The following is an 18,573-nucleotide window of genomic DNA, read 5'->3' as shown; positions in this document are numbered from 1 at the left end:
TGAAGATTCACTGCCCAGACAAAAAAAAAAGTTGCTGTTTGGATTTTAATAGGCAAATACTCAAGAATCTATGAATGGATCATTATTACAGTGATTATTATGTTTCTAGCATCTTCCTACATGGTTGTTTAAGAAATGAAAAGCTACACACTCCATCTTTAAGGGTTAAAAGAACCATTGCCAAACATATAACATGCTAGAAACATAATAATCACTGTAATAATAATCCATTCATAGATTCTTAAGTATTTGTCTATTAAAATCCAAATAGCAACTTTTTACAAACTGTAATCACGAGCTCTATGAGGACGTGAACACTTTTTACAAGCAAGAATCTCGTAGTTACAGTAATTACGATATGGCGTGAATGCACCTTTAGGCAGGCAGTGTATATATTCTAAATAAACAAAATATATTCTTAAAAATTCTCAAATATTTTCTTCAGAATATTTTTCATAAGATGACAGGTGGTTTCGTCTAAATGTGAGGTTTGTCTAACACAACAAATGCAAAAATTTAAACTTGTAAATAATATATTTGTCCATCTATAAACCCATTTTGAGGTAGCAAGCACCCCATGATGTAAAATGTTGTGCGAGATGTGCAATGATGACATGGTGTGCAAGTAAAATTAAGATAACATTTAAGATAACATTTTTAAAAGGTAATGTATTTGAGGAATACAAAATATCCTTAATTTTTTTAATTCAGAAAATAGATGTTAAGAATAGTTTTAATCTGCCTCCTGGTTCTTTTAATGAATTATTTACCAATAATACAAATTATTTGTAGTTTGGACCAATTATTTGGGGGAGCGGGGGTGGGGGTTAACAGAATTCTATAGGAAACACTGTTCTCAAGTTTGAGACATGTAATTTTCACCATCCATAGAGAGATAGCACTGCTGGTGATGTCATGACTTACATGTTCATTATAGATTATCACTCCCTCATCGCACACAGCTTTGTAGGTACACATGTGTTGCTTCACGCACCAATTGCATCCCCAGTGACTTTTCACACAACCATGGCACCTGTGGAAGGAAGGGAGGGAGGGAGGAAGGAAGGAAGGAAGGAAGGAAGGAAGGAAGGAAGGAAGGAAGGAAATAAAAATTCTTAGTTTAAAACAAATTAAAACTTAGAGACTGTGCAACAGTGGATTTTACGAGTCTATGACAAGGGTAGAATTCAGTTTGTTTGTGCCCACAATATGTGTGTGTTTGCAACTCACGGCATGCTTCCCGCAAGATGTTTGACTGCTGTACAATCATAAAAGGTGAATTCCCGAGAAGTCACAACAACATCATGGAACCGTAGAGACAGCGTGACTGTAAAAAAATCTGATTCAGAAGAAAGAAGAAGAGTTTAGCAAGTAGTGATCATTTAGAATTCATTATTGTTACGAAGTCATGACTGTTTTTGCTTGTCACTTTCATCTTATTATTGTTTATCTCACTGGTTGCTCTTTGTAGACACGAATACTACAGCTAGGTTTGAACATGCTTGGATTTCACCTAGCAGATATGAAGGTTTTTTTGATTTCAGTTGAAAATCTTCATGGTGGTTTGTGAAATGGGATAGGAAAAATGGCATTAAAGTGTCAGCCTCATGTTCTTCCATATTTGTATGTGTTTCATTCTTCTGTGGAATATCAAAGAAGACACTGCTTTAAAGGGATAGTTCACCTTAAAATGAAAATGAAGTCTTAATTTATTCAACTTACTTACTTTTTTAAAAAAAATGTCCCTTTTGCACCCGTCAATAAAATGGCAGTGAATAGCGACCAGCATCAAGCTTTTTAAAAATACGTAAATGTATCACAGAATGATCCTGATCTTGGCCGTTGGTCTTCTGTGCTCACTGTGCGCTCATGACTCTTTATTGGCGCCGGAGCTCACTCTGCCTCACCCAGAAAAAGCAGAAGAAATCAAGATTAATAAAAACAAACCATGTACTTTCTTCTCTGAGGTTAATATATCTGCTGTGTTTGTCACAACATGAAGTTATTGCGTTCCATCTGTCAACTGTCATTCTGACTGTCATCTACGGTGGCCGAGAGAGCTCAACACGCTGCAACTGAAGAAAACGCATGCAAATAGAAAAAACACCAGCAAATTAAGAAAACATCTTCATCAGTTTGACAACACATGTGCTGCATATGATCACAATGCAACCAAATACAGAAATGTGCTGCAAATAGCACAGACCACAATAAAAATGTTTCAAGCTACTCGTCAGTGGTGTTGTCGATGACCTGAAAGTTGATTTTTTTTGTTTATTTTAACATCCTGATCATATGTGCGTTGTGAACTTTTGCAGTGCGTTTCTGTATTTGGTTGAGTTGAGTATTTCTAACACATGTGTTGTCAAACTGATGAAGACGTTTTCAAAATTTGCTGGCGTTTCTTCTATTAGTATATGTTTTCTTCAGTGAAGAAAGTACGCAGATACTTTTTTTTTTTTTTTGTATTTCATGTAATCTTTTAATTAATCTTGATTTCTCACACAACTTGTGTGCTTTTGCTAGGCAAGTCAGAGTAAACTGCGGCACGCGCAATAGAGCACGGACGACCAACGGCCAAGGGCAAGATTTTCTTTAAATAATACATTACATTTCGGTTAGTTTTTCACCAAACCCTCGTACACCCCCAGAACATTTGGAATATATGACATGTGTCACATGGGACCATTCTGTGTTACTTTTGCATCTTTTTTTAAAAAGCTTGATGCTGCTCACTATTCACTGCCATTGTATGGACGAGCGTGAGCGGTACAGTTTTTAAAAATTCTCATTTTGTAGTCCGAAAAAGAAAGAACTGCACACTGCATTAGAACAACACAAGGGTGGGTAAATGACTTCATCTTAAAACTTCTACCATCTGTCTAGAAGTGCTCCTCTCTCAGACTGATTACACTGTTATGCTCAAAACTGAGTACCGAATCAAGTGTTTCTGTGTCAAAAGGAGGACACTCTTTCAATAGCTCATGAAAACTATATTATTATGTTTTTTTTCCTGACCAGGCCTCCTGTGTCAAAACAAAAGTGTTATACATACATAAGAGACATGATTATTTATCTGGCAATACCCTCACCTTGACCCGGTGGCACAGATGGCAATGTATATATGTGTGGAGAAGAGCAGGTGATACCAGTCTCTGTTACAACAGCCAAACTTGCCCTGTCATTGAAGACACAAGAGTAAAACTCTCCTCGCTCCAGACTGGGAAGACCAGGGATGGATAAAGTGATCTAAAAGAAGAGAAAAAAAATGAGAGAGAGAATGAATTTGTTTGAGATCTGTAAGGATTAAAATTATGCTTTTAAGGAAAGGGGGTTTTGGTTGTTTTTGCACTCAATAATGGTCACTTCAGTGAATCAGGCTTATACAAATATATGTATCTTGTATTTTATTCTGATGCAGGGTGTGATACTGAATTAAATTTTTGAGCTGGATTTTTTTTTTAAATGTGTTAATATGTGAAACACACATCTCTCCTCTCTTCTCGGCTGATGTTGGATGGATTGAGATACTTGACACTCAGGCATTGTTGCTCCATGTCAAAGCTCCAAAGCCACTGATCTTTCTGATCCCCACGCACACACTCGCTACGCAGACAACACCTGATGCACAAAGACACAATGTTCAAGTTCAAGTAACCAACTAATCAAAATAAAGCATTCTGAATTAGTGTTGTCAAAAGTACCGACTTCGGTACCAAGTCGGTACTTAAATTTTAAAAATGTGATGCTTTGAGTGCTGTTGAGCAGATATGTAAACACCTCTGATTGGCCATTGTGTTCACACGCTGACAACACTATAATGAATATGTGGTTGTTTTCAAATATGAACTTACTTCCCCTCAAGAACACACCAGCCACAATATGGATCATGAGCCAACAGACAGGATTGACAATCCAAATGCTTTTCACACTCTGCTACAGGCCTCTTCTCGAGCTGTGGGAACAAAGTAAAAAAAAAAAAAAAATTTGTTTAATAAGTGTCAAATAAAACCATCAGAGGAATACATACATGTACTTAATATATTACCTAATTTGCTATTTCTGCAGCACACGTTTATGTCATACAAATTAGTTGCACATTTGTGTTCATCAGTAATCTGATATGATCAGTAAACACGATAACCTGTTTATGAAATGAATAAGATGGGATATTTAACATTAAGTTCTTCATTCAGTTTTTTCTTTTTTTTCTTTTTTGTTTTCAGGGGTGTGCAAATTAAAGCAACTTCACATACAATGTTTCTGTTCTGAAGTCTGGAGTATTTAAGCAGTGTCAATAAAATAGTTTTAGCATCACCAGTGGGTTGCTGAATTTTACAGTTTGGAAAAAAATGGCCAAAACTTTATCTCTTATTGACCAGTAAGTTTATCATCCACATAGTTACAAATACATTTTATTTCACTACTCTGTGGGCCTGACTCGTTTCTCTTAACAGTTTTGGTTCCCACTGTCTTCCATTATATGTTTTGACCATAAAGTGGAAGTTAATGGGAGCCAAAACTGTTTGGTTACCAACATTCTTCAAAATATCCTCTTTGTGTTACACAGAAGAAAGTCATACAGGTTTAAAAAAAAAACATGAGGGTGAACAAATTATGACAAATTTTAATTTTGGGGTGGACTATCTTTTTTTTTTTTTTTTTACATTAAAGGGATAGTTCACCCAAAAATTAAAATTATCCCATGATTTACTCACCCTCAAGCCATTCTTGGTATTTATGACTTCTTATATGTCTTCTTTCAGATTAACACAATCGGAGTTATACTAAAAAAATATCCTTGCTCTTCCAAGCTTTATAATGGTAGTGAATGATGATCCTGATTGTCCAAGAAAGTGCATCCATCCATCATAAAAGTAATCCATACGTCTCCAGGGGGTTAATAAAGGCCTTCTAAAACAAAGCGATGGGTTTTTGTAAGAAAAATATAAATATTTAAAACTTTATAAACAAAAAAAACTAGCTTCCTGCAGATGGCCTTTTGCTCTATCCTCTGTGCTTTTAGGTTTGTCAATGTGTCAGGTCAGAGATTAATCTTCTGGCGTAAGTCGTTTTGCATAGGCCGTCTGCCCGGAAGCTAGTTATTTTAGTTTATAAAGATTTAAATATGAATATTTTTCTTACAAAAACCCATGGCTTCGCTTCAGAAGGCCTTTATTAACCTTTACTTTTACTTTAAAATCAGGAGCGCCATTTACAAAACTGGGAAGAGCAAGGATATTTTTAATATAACTCCAATTGTGTTCGTCTGAAAGAAGAGTCACATACACCTAGGATGGCTTGAGGGTGAGTAAATCATGGGATCATTTTCATCTTTGGGTGAACTATCCCTTTAATTATCCATTACTGACAAGAACTACTTTGTCAACAGGTAACAACATTGACACTGCCAATTCCACTTCAATAATGTGATAGTTACCATGTTACTTGTCAAGATGTATAGATGTTTCTCTTGATGGTCAAGCCTGAGCTCTCTGCTTATCGGTGCATTGGGCTGGATGGAAATTACTGCATATTCTTCCACCTCGCCGTTTGGGCCGAGAAACACCTGAAAAAAATACACACACACACCTTCTGACCAATACTGAGGAGGAATTGAAAATGTTCTAAATCAGGCACATTAAATCAAAACTTCACAAGGTCCAATCTCTATCCCTAGGTTCCACAGACAAGGCTTAAACCTAGTCCCAGACTAAAATGTATTTTTGAACTGTTTTAACTGAAAGTAATTTGCACCGACATATCTCAAAATATGTCACTGCCATTATTTTGTCTCACTCTCAAGATGCACAATAGTAATATTTATTTCTAAGGCACGTTTATAAAAGCTACTTAAATGTCCTAATTGAACTAAGGTCTAATCCTGGCTTAATCTCTGTCTGTGAAACCAGGCCTATATTTTGTAGTATTACATCCAGACAAGATGTGGACTACACTAGCGTGGCCACCACACTGTTCTAAAAATTCTCCCAACTGCAGCTAAATGACTATCAAAAGGTACAACACTACCTAGTGGAGAATATACTCTGCCGCTTTGTTCTTGTAGGGATAAAACATCAAGCAAAGATATACAACATACCATGAAAGAATTTTAGGAGCAGACCAGTTACTCCTCAAAGACTGATAATTAAAATCTAAACTCTTTTTGGTGCCACACAGACCACAAGCCATAATATATTCAAAAAATAATTTTTTGTAGCATTATTACAAAGCAAAAAAAAATCCTACACAAGCATCAGATTGGCCAGCAAACAGGGCTGGCCTAACAGGGGCTGAAATAGGGGGTTTTTAATGGAGTGAAGAACACATCCCATAGAGAGGAACTACATCCATGTTACTTCAGAAAAGTTGAGAATGTAAAGAGAGAAAATGGGTACAACCTGAGGCTGAAACAGTAGTCAGCATTTTATATGTTAATGAAATTAAATGCCCTTGTGCACACCATTTTTAATGATGCTTTGGGCACCATCTCTTTGAAAATGTAACATGATTTGAATAAGACAATTCTGTTTACATTACGTTTACAAAAAAAGATTTTACAAAAAGGGGCAATGCTGTAACAGGTAAAGAAATGTGCTTATAACCACACCACATCTTATCTTCATTAAATTAAAAATTATTCTCATATCTTCAAGAGTTTTGCATTACTCTGGAATTCTGCAAAACCTCCAATATAACCAGCCAAGGGCAAATCCAACAACATTTTCTGAAACACTTCTACTTCAGCGAAGAAGAGAGAGCAATGGAAGAATTGCATGAAATAAAATGATTAGAAAAGTTGAAGAAAAACACTCATTCCTTGAAAACTTTTTAATACCTTGTGTAAGTTTCCTTGGGAGTCTCCTAGAAAGGCAATAGTATGCTCCTCCTTTACACTCACAGCCACAGCAGTGAGCCGGACGGATGGGCTGTCAAATATTGGCTCAGCTTCCACAAGCACCCGGCTTGCCATTGGACTAGGGGTGTGATCAGAGCCACATGGGTAAGCATCCAAAGTGTTCTGTAGGGAGACAAAAGTCAAAGAGTAAAATAAGGCTTTAGAGTTACAGAACAATATTTATTGTCAAATACCATTTAAGGTATAAATTCAACATAAAAACAAAGTTTTGCAACAAGCTGCAGTGGTATAAGAGGAGTAAAGACCATTTATATCTTTTTACATCTCTAATCAAAATTGCCTACAAAATTGTATTATTTTTTATTTTAAGAAATTACACATTTTATTTTGGTCTGCTATTCAAAAAAATGCTATTCTTCAAACTTTGTTCATCAGGCAATCCTGAAAAGATGCAATCGCAATCTCCACACTTCATTAAGCAGCATACTTTTTCCACAGTGATAATAATTAAAAAAAGGTTTCCTTAAGCCAAATCAGCATATTAGAATGATTTCTTCATATTAAACTGAAGACTGATTAATAACTGCTGAAAATGTAGCTTTGTCATCACAATATTTTTTTTTTAAAATATATTTAAACATAAAACAGTGCTAAATCATGAAGATTTCACAATATTACTATTTTTTATTTTTTTGCTATATTTTAACTTTTCGATGGTAGTGTGTGCGTAAACAACAACTGTTATACTCCCTTATACTTCATATAGACCAGTTTAAAATATTTATATATGGCCACACAACTGGGGTGGTGGAATGAGATGTCATCATAGAATGGAGCCATATTAAATTATAAGGATTGTATCCCCTGAAGTAACCCGAGGTTAAGTGCTATGTTCCAGGGACCAACGGTGAATAGCTCCGGGATCACACCTTGCGAGGTTTAAAACTACAACCTCAGTTACCCACCAAGATATTTAACCTCATGACTATTTTTCACTAGATAATTTAGGCCACGTTTATGCATGATATTTAGTTTCATTTTAGTATATCACAAGTGGTCAGGCAAGACACAGTTTACACCTGGTAGTAAAATGTGTTTTGTCTGAATATTGGGGATATCAGGGAGGGGAGGGGCTCTGATTTTAAGGCATTTTACTGGGAGATATAGTAAGACAACTGATATTTATATGCATTTTATGTAAGTAGTCTGCTATACTGTTATATCCTCCTGTTATATATAGGATTTTAAATTTCTTTTTGGCCATATTAATAACAGCAACTGCACTTTGGGTTTCTGAATAAAACTGAGGCGTTTTTTCCTCCTCGAGAATGAGCTCCATATTCTCACACTATATCATACTATATGGGCCATCCTGAGGTATTCAAAAAAAAAACAAAAAAAAACAAATGCAGACTTTTAGATCTTTTTTATTAATCATCCATGACTTACAAGAACTATTTTGTCAACAAAATTCGGTAGTCCGAATTTTTTTAATATGTCAGGCTTTACAGTGTTATATTTTCACACCAGGCCAATGACTGTCTAGCTCTAAAAAATACTTTTAAATTTGTCACAGTGGAACTTGGAAGCTGTTCATACCTGTTTACTGAAGCAGTAAACTTACTGGTTTCCAGTTTTTAAACTTACCTCTGGAAGATTGGCACAGTTTGATTTGACTTCATACTCAATGTATGCAGCCTCAAGTCCATCTGCACGGCCCATTTCAGTGTAACACAGATCTCTTGTAGCATTGATACGTTTATCCACTTCCTCGAGTGAAAACACACATACTGCGGACTCTTCATTGGGTCGACTGGAGGAAGCAAAATGGCTCGAAAACACCCCCAACAGTACCTCTTGTTCCGAAGCAGCTGTACTTTCTATTCCCATAGTCTTTCCCAACTTTGGCAGGCCTACATGTAGAGCTTGTAGGAGGTTATAATTCTTTCCTCCAGCTGAACGGCAACTTAACGGAACTTCTACGTATGAATAGTACGCAATATCGTCCAAACACATACGGGAAACATATGTGCGATATTCTCTCGACTGCGATTTTAAGTCTCTCCGATAGAACATGAAGTAGACATATGAGCGGTGGGTAAATGAGGTTACAAAATGATGGTCATACTCAGAAAGCCTCCCAGCCACCGCTAACTTTGAAGTTTCCTCATATGAAAAAACAGGCTCCATAACTAAGTTTCGAGTAGATATTGGAGGTTGGCTGTTGGTATAACCACGTCCCACAAACAGCACTGGCTGTTGTTTCCCACGGCCTCTTGTAAGCGCCACAAGTCCTACTGTAGAGACATTGGGGTCATTAGCCGCCACATATTGTGTATCCACAGGCCTCTCTGCAGAGAAAAGCACTTTCCCCACTGCATCTAAACTTCGTTTCTGACATATTCCTTGATAAACACTTCCACAACTGATGAGCTCCTGACTGTAAGGATCCACAAGCAGTAGCTTGTTGTGGTTATTGGTCAAATGTGCCTGTGGGCAGTTTGCTTCACTAATTGGTGGCAGGCAGTCACGGCTGTCTATCACAGGGCCTGTCTTTTCCTCTGCCTCAAGCTGAAGTTCGGAAGAAAGCTGGTAAAGCCGATCACGGGCACCTAAATAGACCCGACCCAATGAAGGGTCAGGATGCAAAGCTAGGTGCTCAAAGTAGGTGTCATTGCGCAAGAAAGTGGGGTGATGGCTGGAAGAAGCAGAGCTCTGGGTGACCATGAAGCTACATAGTATGGAGAAAAGAGAAGACAACACACACACCATCCCAGGTGGCATGTCAACTATTCTGAGAACAAAGAAAGAGAAAAAAAAAAAACATTATAACAATCCCAATCTTTAAAAACAGACTAGAGATATACAAAGACCCTTTAAACTGCTTAAAGTGTGCATGAAACAGAAGTTGCAATAGTATTTTCTTCTCTATTGTGATGTATATACGAGTGAAATGGCTTCTTGAACAAGAAAAAAAAAAAAAAAATGGGACTTGATTTTGTCCATAGGAAATTGATTGGATAATTGGATTGTTGTTTCATGTCTCATGTAAATGACAGGTTAATTTGTCATCAGTCGGGTTGGGCATCGAGAACTGGTTCCATTTTAGAACCGGTCCAAATTTCCAAGAACCAAGGATTCGATAAGACGTAATTCTGCTTATCAATTCCTGTGTGCTTTCAAACCATTCAAGAGCAAGATGATGTGAAAGAGAAGTTAATTCAGCACTCACGTGCTGTTTTCTGTGCTGCGCACACATCCAAAGCGTGCACACCACCTCTCATACATTGCGTGAATACTGAATTGAGTTCTCTTTTCTCTTTTCTTGCACTTGAACGGACAAATACACACAAAATTATGAAAAACTATCATCGTAAACACAGTCGGTTTAGTCTTAAGTGAATGTAAACAGTTGAGAAAGAAAATGTATATCAGTATATTAAATACATGCACTAGGGCTTAAAGCAGCCTAATATACCTGCTGCTGTCTATCATTTATCTTTAAAAAAAGAACAAAAGGCAAAGAAAATTACTCAATGATCTTAACTGAAAATTAATCAATTTTATTTATAAAAAAAACTATGCAGTGTTATTTTACATTTGATTTTAATTTATGTACCTGAACTTTGTTCAGTTGTATTTATTTGTGCAGTTGGCTAATTTGTTTATTTGTTCTTATTTTATGACTGACTGTTTACTTGTCTTTAATAATGTTTGAAATTTATGTTAATAAAAATCTAGTTGTTTTCATTGTGGTATTTTTTTGTTTAAAAAAAATGAGAAAGTTTCTTGTGTAAGTGTTCTGTAGGCTGCTGATTTTTATTCATGGTATTCAGCTGCAACAGAATGTTTAATTGAATGTTTAATAAATGTTTGACTTCATTTATTTATTTATTTATTTTTTACCTTATTGGAATTGAAACGATGAGTAGATAAGAATCAGAATTGATAAGCAGAATCAGAATCGATAAAATTAAAATGATACCAACCCTAGTCATCAAAGTCAGAGAAGGAAAGAGATGTCATAATAAATACTGCAATATTGCATAAAAAAATAAGAATTATCAATTTTGATTTCATGGTGGCTTTAAATATAACTCACCTATACAAAATATTGTTAAAGTTATTAAAACAGCATAATATTCCATTAACACAAATCAAGAAAGGATGCCATAAATAGCCTGTCATGATATGTGAAAGAGAGACAGTTGACAAAAGTTTTCTTACCAGGGTTTGATCTGCTGGGTCGACATGCATACACAAAACACAGTCAAACATACGTCCCCATCGACTAAACCTAGGACACACATAAAAAGAGAGACAATTTTGTCAAGAGCATCTTGAGGTTGTTTAACATTTTGGGATAATTAAAAAAAAAAAAAAAAAAAAAAATTCACAAACAACCGTTACTGGAAATACATGGCTCTGGCTACATTTCTGCAAAATACGATTTGTTGAACTTTTCAACTGACACATCAACAAGAGTTGCAGATGTGGATTTATTAAACAGCCCAGCTTGATCCACAAGAAAGTAAGTACTTTCCTTTCTCAAATACTTTCATTTCCCAAAGAAAGTAGTCTTCCCGTAATATGAAGCTTTACGGATTAATATGAAGATACTGATTTTATATTGTTTTTTTTTGTTTGTTTTTTTAAAGACACCCTTAAATAGACCATACCATTAACATTACTTGAATTAAATACGCTATAAAAACGCACTAATTCAGGGACGTGCTTTTCTTGCATAGACGAAGAACATAATCTGTTTAAAATGCATATAAACAGTTAATTTGAAAGATACCATTTGCCCTCTCTCCCAGTCAGTAAATTTCCTTTGGCATAGATGTGGCCCAAATAAACAGCTGAGGTGTGGCCCAGATTAGATCGTGTTTGCTGGCCCAGATCTGGCCCACATCTTTTTAGCCAGAACTAAACTAAAAGAGGGCCATAACTCAACCAGTAGTGAGCCAAATAATAAAAACAGATGTGGCTCATATCAGGGTTTCCCACTCTTTCATGTACACCATATTCAAGGACTTTCAAGGACTTTTTAAAGCACCGTTTATTTTATATCAAGCACCTATCAAATTCACATCCCAGCATTTGGAGCGTCATGAAAGACCTCTTACAGTACTTAACATTTTAATCCTCCTATTGCATTTGCATCCATTTTAACCCGGAAGAGGTACAGAATCATTTGTTGATCATTAATTTTGGAAATATATTAAAACCGTTTGCAGCTTTCTTATCCCTAATGTTAACAATTATTCCACACTAGTTTTGGTTTTCATTTTTTATGAATCATTACTTGAGTAAAAACATTATAATATAGAAAGAATATTGTAAAAATACATTTTGCAATTAAGTGAAAAAAAAGGATTATATGGATCGTAATTGTGGCTTATAAAGTCAGAATATATACAATATATTATAGATATAAGCTTGCTCACAATAGCATCTACTATCCAGCAGGACAATTTCTGCTTTGTGACCGGAAGCCCTTTGGTGCGGCCGCCGAAGCAGAGCTGCTCTGATTGTCTGAATTGGGCAGAGCACTCAACATATACCCTTAAGGCCCTAACAGCACAGAGTAAGTGGAGATCCTGCTCATCTTCCAAAGTGGGAAGAGCCGAGAGATATGACCTGTGCTCTGAAAGGAGTGGAGAGCACCTTAGGCGCCGAACCTTGGCTTTAGGATGACCTTGCAGTCATTAGGCCCAAACTCGAGGCAGGATGCACTTGCAGAAAGTGCTTGTAAGTCGCCAATTCGCTTGACTGATGCTAGGGCTAGCAGGAGGGCCGTTTTAAGCAAGAGAGGGTGCAGCCCGGCCGACTGCAGAGGTTCGAAGGGAGGTCCCCTGAAGGCCCTAAGAACTGTAGACAGGTCCCATGTGTGAACGGTATGGGGGCAAAGCGGGTTAAGCCTTCTGGCCCCCTTAGGAAGTGAACAACCAAAAAGTGTTTCTGCCCAGAGATTGTGAAGCCACAGGAGCGTAAAAAACTGCTATGGCTGCCACATAGACTTTGAGCGTGGACTAAGAGCGGACCGCGTCCAACAGCTCCTACAGAAAAGACAGCACCAGCGGTATGTCACATGAAATCGGGACTTCTCCCGTGGTAGCACACCAGCCGGAGAAGACCGACCACTTGAGGGCGTAGAGACGTCTGGTAGACGGGGCTCTAACCTCAGAAATTGAGTTCAGGACCCTGGATGGGAGGTCCACAGGCTCCCATTGAGGGGCCATACATGGAGGGCCCACTGCTCGGGGTGGGGGTGCCAAATCGTCCCCTTCCTTAACCACCCCTAACCACCTTCCTTCTCGAGACCAACCCCATGTCCACTCCGGTCTGGTACCAGCCGGGGTCCTTCCAAGGGGCCAGGGCTCTGATGCAGTCGTGGTCCACCTTGACGCAAAGGAGACCTGAGCGGCAAGTGTGTGCAGGGGGTGCATGTGCAGCAGGCCCTGCTGAAGTACCGCCAATGCGGAGGCCATCAGGCCCAGCATTCTCTGAAACATTTGGAGAGGGGGAGAGGTCCCTACTCTGAAGGACGCGGTGAACTGTCGAACAGACGGTGAGAGCCAGGACTGAGTCAAACACTGCTCCCAGGAAGGTGATTCCCCTGCTGGGGGACAATGAGCTCTTGGCGAGGTTGATTCTGAGTCCCAGGCATTGCAAATGGCTGAGGAGCACAGCCCTGTGAGCAGTCAATTCGGCCTCCGACTGGGCCAAAACCGTAGGACAGTATATTGGTAGGCCACCCCCTCGAATGCGAATCTCAAGAACGGTCTGTGATGGGGGGCTATTTGGATATAAAAGTAAGCATCTTTCAGATCCACCGAGAAAAACCACAATCACAAGCACAATCTTGGGCCGAGGTCCCTGGCGCTTAGGCGCAAAGACTGGCTGGCTGCTGAGTCGGTGTCTTCTGGCGACCCGAGGAAGCTGAGCTAGAGCACTTTGGGAGGAAGTGATGCATAGCTTGCAACGACTTCTTGGCCTCAGTGAAGCACTCGGTGAAACCGTCCACTGCTGGGCCAAAGAGACCAGTAGGGAAAACCGTCAAGTCAACGAAGGCGGTTCTGTCCGTGTCCTTGATCTCTGTGAGGTTCAGCCACAAGTGGCGTTTTAGCATGATCAGGCTGGCCATTGATCTGCTAACTGCCTGAGCGGTGGCCTTTGTGGCACGCAGGGCCAGGTCAGTCACGCTGCGCAGATCACAAAAGACAGCTGGGTCCGGTCCAGACTCATCCATAGCACGGAGGAGTTTGGCCTGAAATACCTGGAGAGCTGCCATGGTGTGAAGGGCAGAGACAGCTTAGCCAGCAGACGAGTAGGCGTGGCCAGCCAGGGCTGAGGTGGTCCTGCAGGGTTTGGACGGGTGGGCTACCTTGGCTCTCAATCCTATAGCAGCGGGCGGGCAGAGATGCGCGGCCACAGCTTGGTCGAGAGAGGGCAGCTTTTCATAGCCTTTTTCCTCAACGCCATCAATGGCGGTGAGGGCGCTCGAGGTAGAAGTCTTCAGGCGGGCCAAATGGGGGGCGCACCAGGACTTAGTAAGTTCATCATGAACTTCAGGACAGAACGGGGCGGTGCACTGATGAGGGGCCTCCTGGCTCCCCGGCAGGAACCATTTCATCCAAGTGGCTTTGTGCAGGCTCTTCAGGCGGGGACCAATCCAGTCCTAGCTCTTCGACGGCCTTAGAGAGGATGCGGAATAATTCAGCGTCCAGCCCTGTCACGCTTGCCTTTGGACAGCGGGGGGTGGGGGGTCATCCACTGAGGCCGACTAATCCTCCACATCGGAAGCCGCCAATGACATGCTGTCATCGCAAAGATCCTCTTCAGAACCACCGAACGAGATGAGGCCACTCGTGAGGGGCGCTGGTCTGCGTGGGTAAAGAGAACCACTGTTTCTTCCTCCGAGGTTCCTGGGAGAGAAGAGACGGGAGAGCGAGAGGGGCGGATTCGCTCTCTGAAAAGAAAGCAATTCGTGAGTGCAGAGAAGAGAGGGACATACTCTCGTGGTGAGAGCAGCTCGCATCAGTGAGCACGGATTGTGTGTGGGCTTTCCCCAGACAGGTAACGCACTCACTGTGCTCGTCAGAGGGGCTCTGCACGTGCCACACTCATGGCGCGGCATTTGCATCAATGCCTGCAGAAATTTCTCTGAAATTTGCTCTAAATTTGCTCCCGGTGGCCACAGGAAAACAGGAACCGTTGTGTAGCGAGACAGCTTGCTGGGGAATGCCGATCAGCATGTGAGCTGAAGCCAGTCTGCTTGCTCGCTGGATTCGCTCGTTCCGCTGCAGAGCTCGTTCAACGGTGAAAGCTTCTTAGTGGAGTGTCCAAAGATCGTCACTGAAGGAGATAAAAACTGATTTCTATGCCGAAGCGAACCTCTTATATAGGCAGAAGCCCCACCCATTCTAGCGGGCACCCGTTGGTTCGTGCACTTCCGCTGCATCGCCATAGGTTCATGCAGTTACAACTCACCAGCCAACCAGCTCGCGCAGAGCTGTTCATACTCCGCTGTTTAAAACTGCATGAACCATCCATCCAAGACATAGCTAACAAAGACTGTACCATTAATTGTTCGATATAAGAACTCAAGCGTTGCATTTAATTCGGAAATAACTCAATTCTTTTTGTCCGAACTATCCAATGTTAGAGCTCTGGAGCACTGAAAAGTGTGGGGCTCAAAAATAAGTCATTTGGAACTCATTTAAACAGTTACTGTATTTTTATTAAAAATATATGTTGATAATGATTAACCACTTCAGTGCACCATTTTAGGTATATAAAGGGATTGATTGTGTGTGCGAGAGAGAGAGTCTGGTGGTCACTCATCCAATACTACAATGATATAAAGAATTTAATGAATAATGCCTATTTTTCTACTCTTTAAACCAATAAATAAAAATGTTTAAGGTACAGTAGCCCCAACCTCATGCAGTTTTAAGACAGCAAGCATAATAAGATTCAAGAAACAACCAGGTAAAAAGACCATGCAGAATGACCAGTTATATGGATTTTGCTGAATCAATGCTGAAAAATTACAAATATTAAAACTCCATATTTGTCCAGTTTGATCAACAGATCGTTAAGGCAGATCTTTTAGGCTGACCAATCAAAATTAATCTGACCACTCATTTTTGTGACATTCACTACATAATGAATAGTAAATAAGTGAATATAAGAAATACAAAAGAAACAGTACAATTTATCTGACGAGCGTGTATATCTAATCACAAACAGATCTATAACTTGCCTAGCGTAAATGACAAAGTACTTAGAAGATAATTAAAGCATAATAAAATGTAATATAATTAGTTAAATATTATAGGTCTATTTTATGTCACTTATCAAAGAGATCATGCAACAAATGATACAATGTTATTCTTTAAATTTTGTAATTTATGAGAAACAGCTGGCTGTTTACAACAAACTTTAAATTGTTCACTCTTATAACAATCATTGGTTTACTTGTGCACATTTACTTCTACATTCACTTAAGAAACTATTCACTTTATTCACTATAAGAAAAACCATAAAAGACGATTAATTAATAAATGGCCTAAAAAATTTCCATTTGACCTTTTTTTTTTTTTTAGAAAAGGGCATCATTGATTAATATTTATCTATTTCAGTCACATGACTTTTTCGCTTGTATGCCATATTTATGACCATATTTGGGACAAAGTAATGGTGGTGAATACAAAAGCACATTAGAGACTGATCACTGGATTTGATCCAAAACAGGTCCATTTTCACGGATTTCAAATTAGCACAGATCCTACCAAAGGTAGACATTTGTAGACATTTATATTTAACCCACAATCCTCTTTGTATACCAGTGATATAAGCTAAAGGGCACTAAAATCTTGCAATCCTCAATAGTTACCAGAATGAGTTTTTTCCAGAATCTTTCAGTGATAGGGGCTTTAGATGAGTAAACATTTATATAACTAATTCCAACATAACATGTAGCAAAGAAAAGCAGCATTTACTTAAATATATTTAGCAACAAAAAGGGAACTTCTGGGCAGGGAATGAAATTGAATGAAAGTCTTTGAAGACTTATTTCAATGTGCAACTAAAATGACCGTGAATGAACAGTCCATGAGGATACTTTCAGCACAGTAATGCTCTGACTCAGGAAAGAGTTCTGTAAAAACAACATGTCCTGACCTGAGAACTACAAAAGGAAAATATTTTGTATTATACTTTATCTTAAGGAAATATTGGCTAGACTCTTCAGAGAGAATTTGAGTAATGGGGTCATTCTGTGTCAAATCACCAAATTTTGGAAACTTCCCTGGCTTAAATTTTTGAATTTGTAAATATTTTTTTTTTCTGTAGAAAGACAAACATAAATAGTGATGAAAGACAAAATATTAAATGTCACAGATGTATATTTAGTAATCTGCTATTTTGTAAAGGGGGGTCAAAATGACCATTTTCAACTGAGACTTGGAGCCAATTTACAGGGGTGGAAAAATTACTTTAGAAAGATGGCAGCATCATTATTTTATTTTTACACAGAGATTGGTACGTATATTAGTAAAATCTGTTGACTTTAGCCATCTTTGTTGCATTATATGCCAACAGTGACAGTTCAAAAATGGGCACTTCTTATGTTTTTTACCTCAAGTTTACATGCCTGTAACTCAAGAAGTAGTAAAGATATCTTAGTATCCTTTTAGATTCTCTTTCTTAAACTTTCCTTTTGGTATCTTCATTTGAAAGGCCCTCGATGGTTCAATCCCAGAGATATGGAGATCTTAAAGGGTTAGTTCACCCAAAAATTAAATCGAATCAGTGACTCGGATCTCCTATCAAACGGCTAAACTGCTGAAATCATGTGACTTTGGCACTCCGAGTCACTGATTCGATTCGTAAAGCTCCGAAGCAGTGTTTTGAAATCGGCCTATCACTATATTGTTGAAAAGTCCTTAGTTTGTTTTTTTGGCACACAAAAAGTATTCTCGTCGCTTTATAATATTAAGGTAGAACCACTGAACTTGCATTAACTGTTTTAAATATGTTTTTAGTACCTTTATGGATCTTGAGAGAGGAAATGTCATTGCTTTGAATGCAGGCCTCACTGAGCCATCGGATTTAATCAAAATATCTTAATTTGTGTTCCGAAGATGAATGAAGGCCTTATGGGTGTAGAACGACATGAGAGTGAGTAATAAATGACATTATTTTCATTTTTGGGTGAACTAACCCTTTAATGCAGCTCCATGAGTAAATTGGTAAATTATCCTCATTTTCAGTGGTCAAAAACCAAATGTGGGTCACTTTGCATACAGCTGATACTTTTTTTCTTTTAAAGAGGAATATCTGAAGAACAAATCATGTTGAAACTAGAAATGTATCTTGTGTTTTTCTATCAACTCAATGGCATGAGTGCCATAAATATTCTTTTTCCAAAGTTTGCATGCCTGTAACTCTAAAAGTATTCAAGATGTCATCTTAATACCCTTCTAGATTCTCATTCTTAATAAACAATTTCCTTTTGAAATCTTAATTTTCAAGGCTCTATATAGATATGGGGACCTCAAAGCAGCTCCATGTTCAAATTGTTGAATTTTACCCATTTTCAATGATCAAAAACCAAATGTGGTTCACTTTGCACACAGCTGATACTTACTGCATTTAAAGATGAATGTCTGAAGAATAAATAATATTTAAACTAGAAATGTATC

The 18,573-nt window shown here is 38.5% G+C and overlaps 1 protein-coding gene across 4 annotated transcripts in view; it reads right to left on the bottom strand.

Moving 5' to 3' along the window:
• plxnb1b (plexin b1b) overlaps positions 1 to 18,573 on the bottom strand; it is a 61,452-nt gene that overhangs the window by 28,090 nt on the left and 14,789 nt on the right. For 3 of the 4 annotated variants that reach the window (XM_051896991.1, XM_051896988.1, XM_051896987.1), the window contains 9 exons: positions 11,087 to 11,156; positions 8,507 to 9,653; positions 6,839 to 7,021; positions 5,441 to 5,569; positions 3,855 to 3,955; positions 3,489 to 3,621; positions 3,093 to 3,249; positions 1,231 to 1,339; positions 925 to 1,033 (listed from right to left, as the gene is read on the bottom strand). In XM_051896991.1, the coding sequence (XP_051752951.1) occupies positions 925 to 1,033; positions 1,231 to 1,339; positions 3,093 to 3,249; positions 3,489 to 3,621; positions 3,855 to 3,955; positions 5,441 to 5,569; positions 6,839 to 7,021; positions 8,507 to 9,643 (2,058 nt within the window). In that variant the 5' untranslated portion in view covers positions 9,644 to 9,653; positions 11,087 to 11,156. Of the gene's footprint in view, positions 1 to 924; positions 1,034 to 1,230; positions 1,340 to 3,092; positions 3,250 to 3,488; positions 3,622 to 3,854; positions 3,956 to 5,440; positions 5,570 to 6,838; positions 7,022 to 8,506; positions 9,654 to 11,086; positions 11,157 to 12,309; positions 13,065 to 18,573 lie in introns of those variants that run through there. The other variant, XM_051896989.1, reaches the window with a different exon arrangement.

The sequence above is a fragment of the Ctenopharyngodon idella genome, chromosome 6 (genome assembly GCF_019924925.1).
Source record: "Ctenopharyngodon idella isolate HZGC_01 chromosome 6, HZGC01, whole genome shotgun sequence".
Classification (NCBI taxonomy): domain Eukaryota; kingdom Metazoa; phylum Chordata; class Actinopteri; order Cypriniformes; family Xenocyprididae; genus Ctenopharyngodon; species Ctenopharyngodon idella.
The sequence above is the reverse complement of the archived record's forward strand: the minus strand, read 5'-3'. Positions and strand labels throughout refer to the sequence as shown.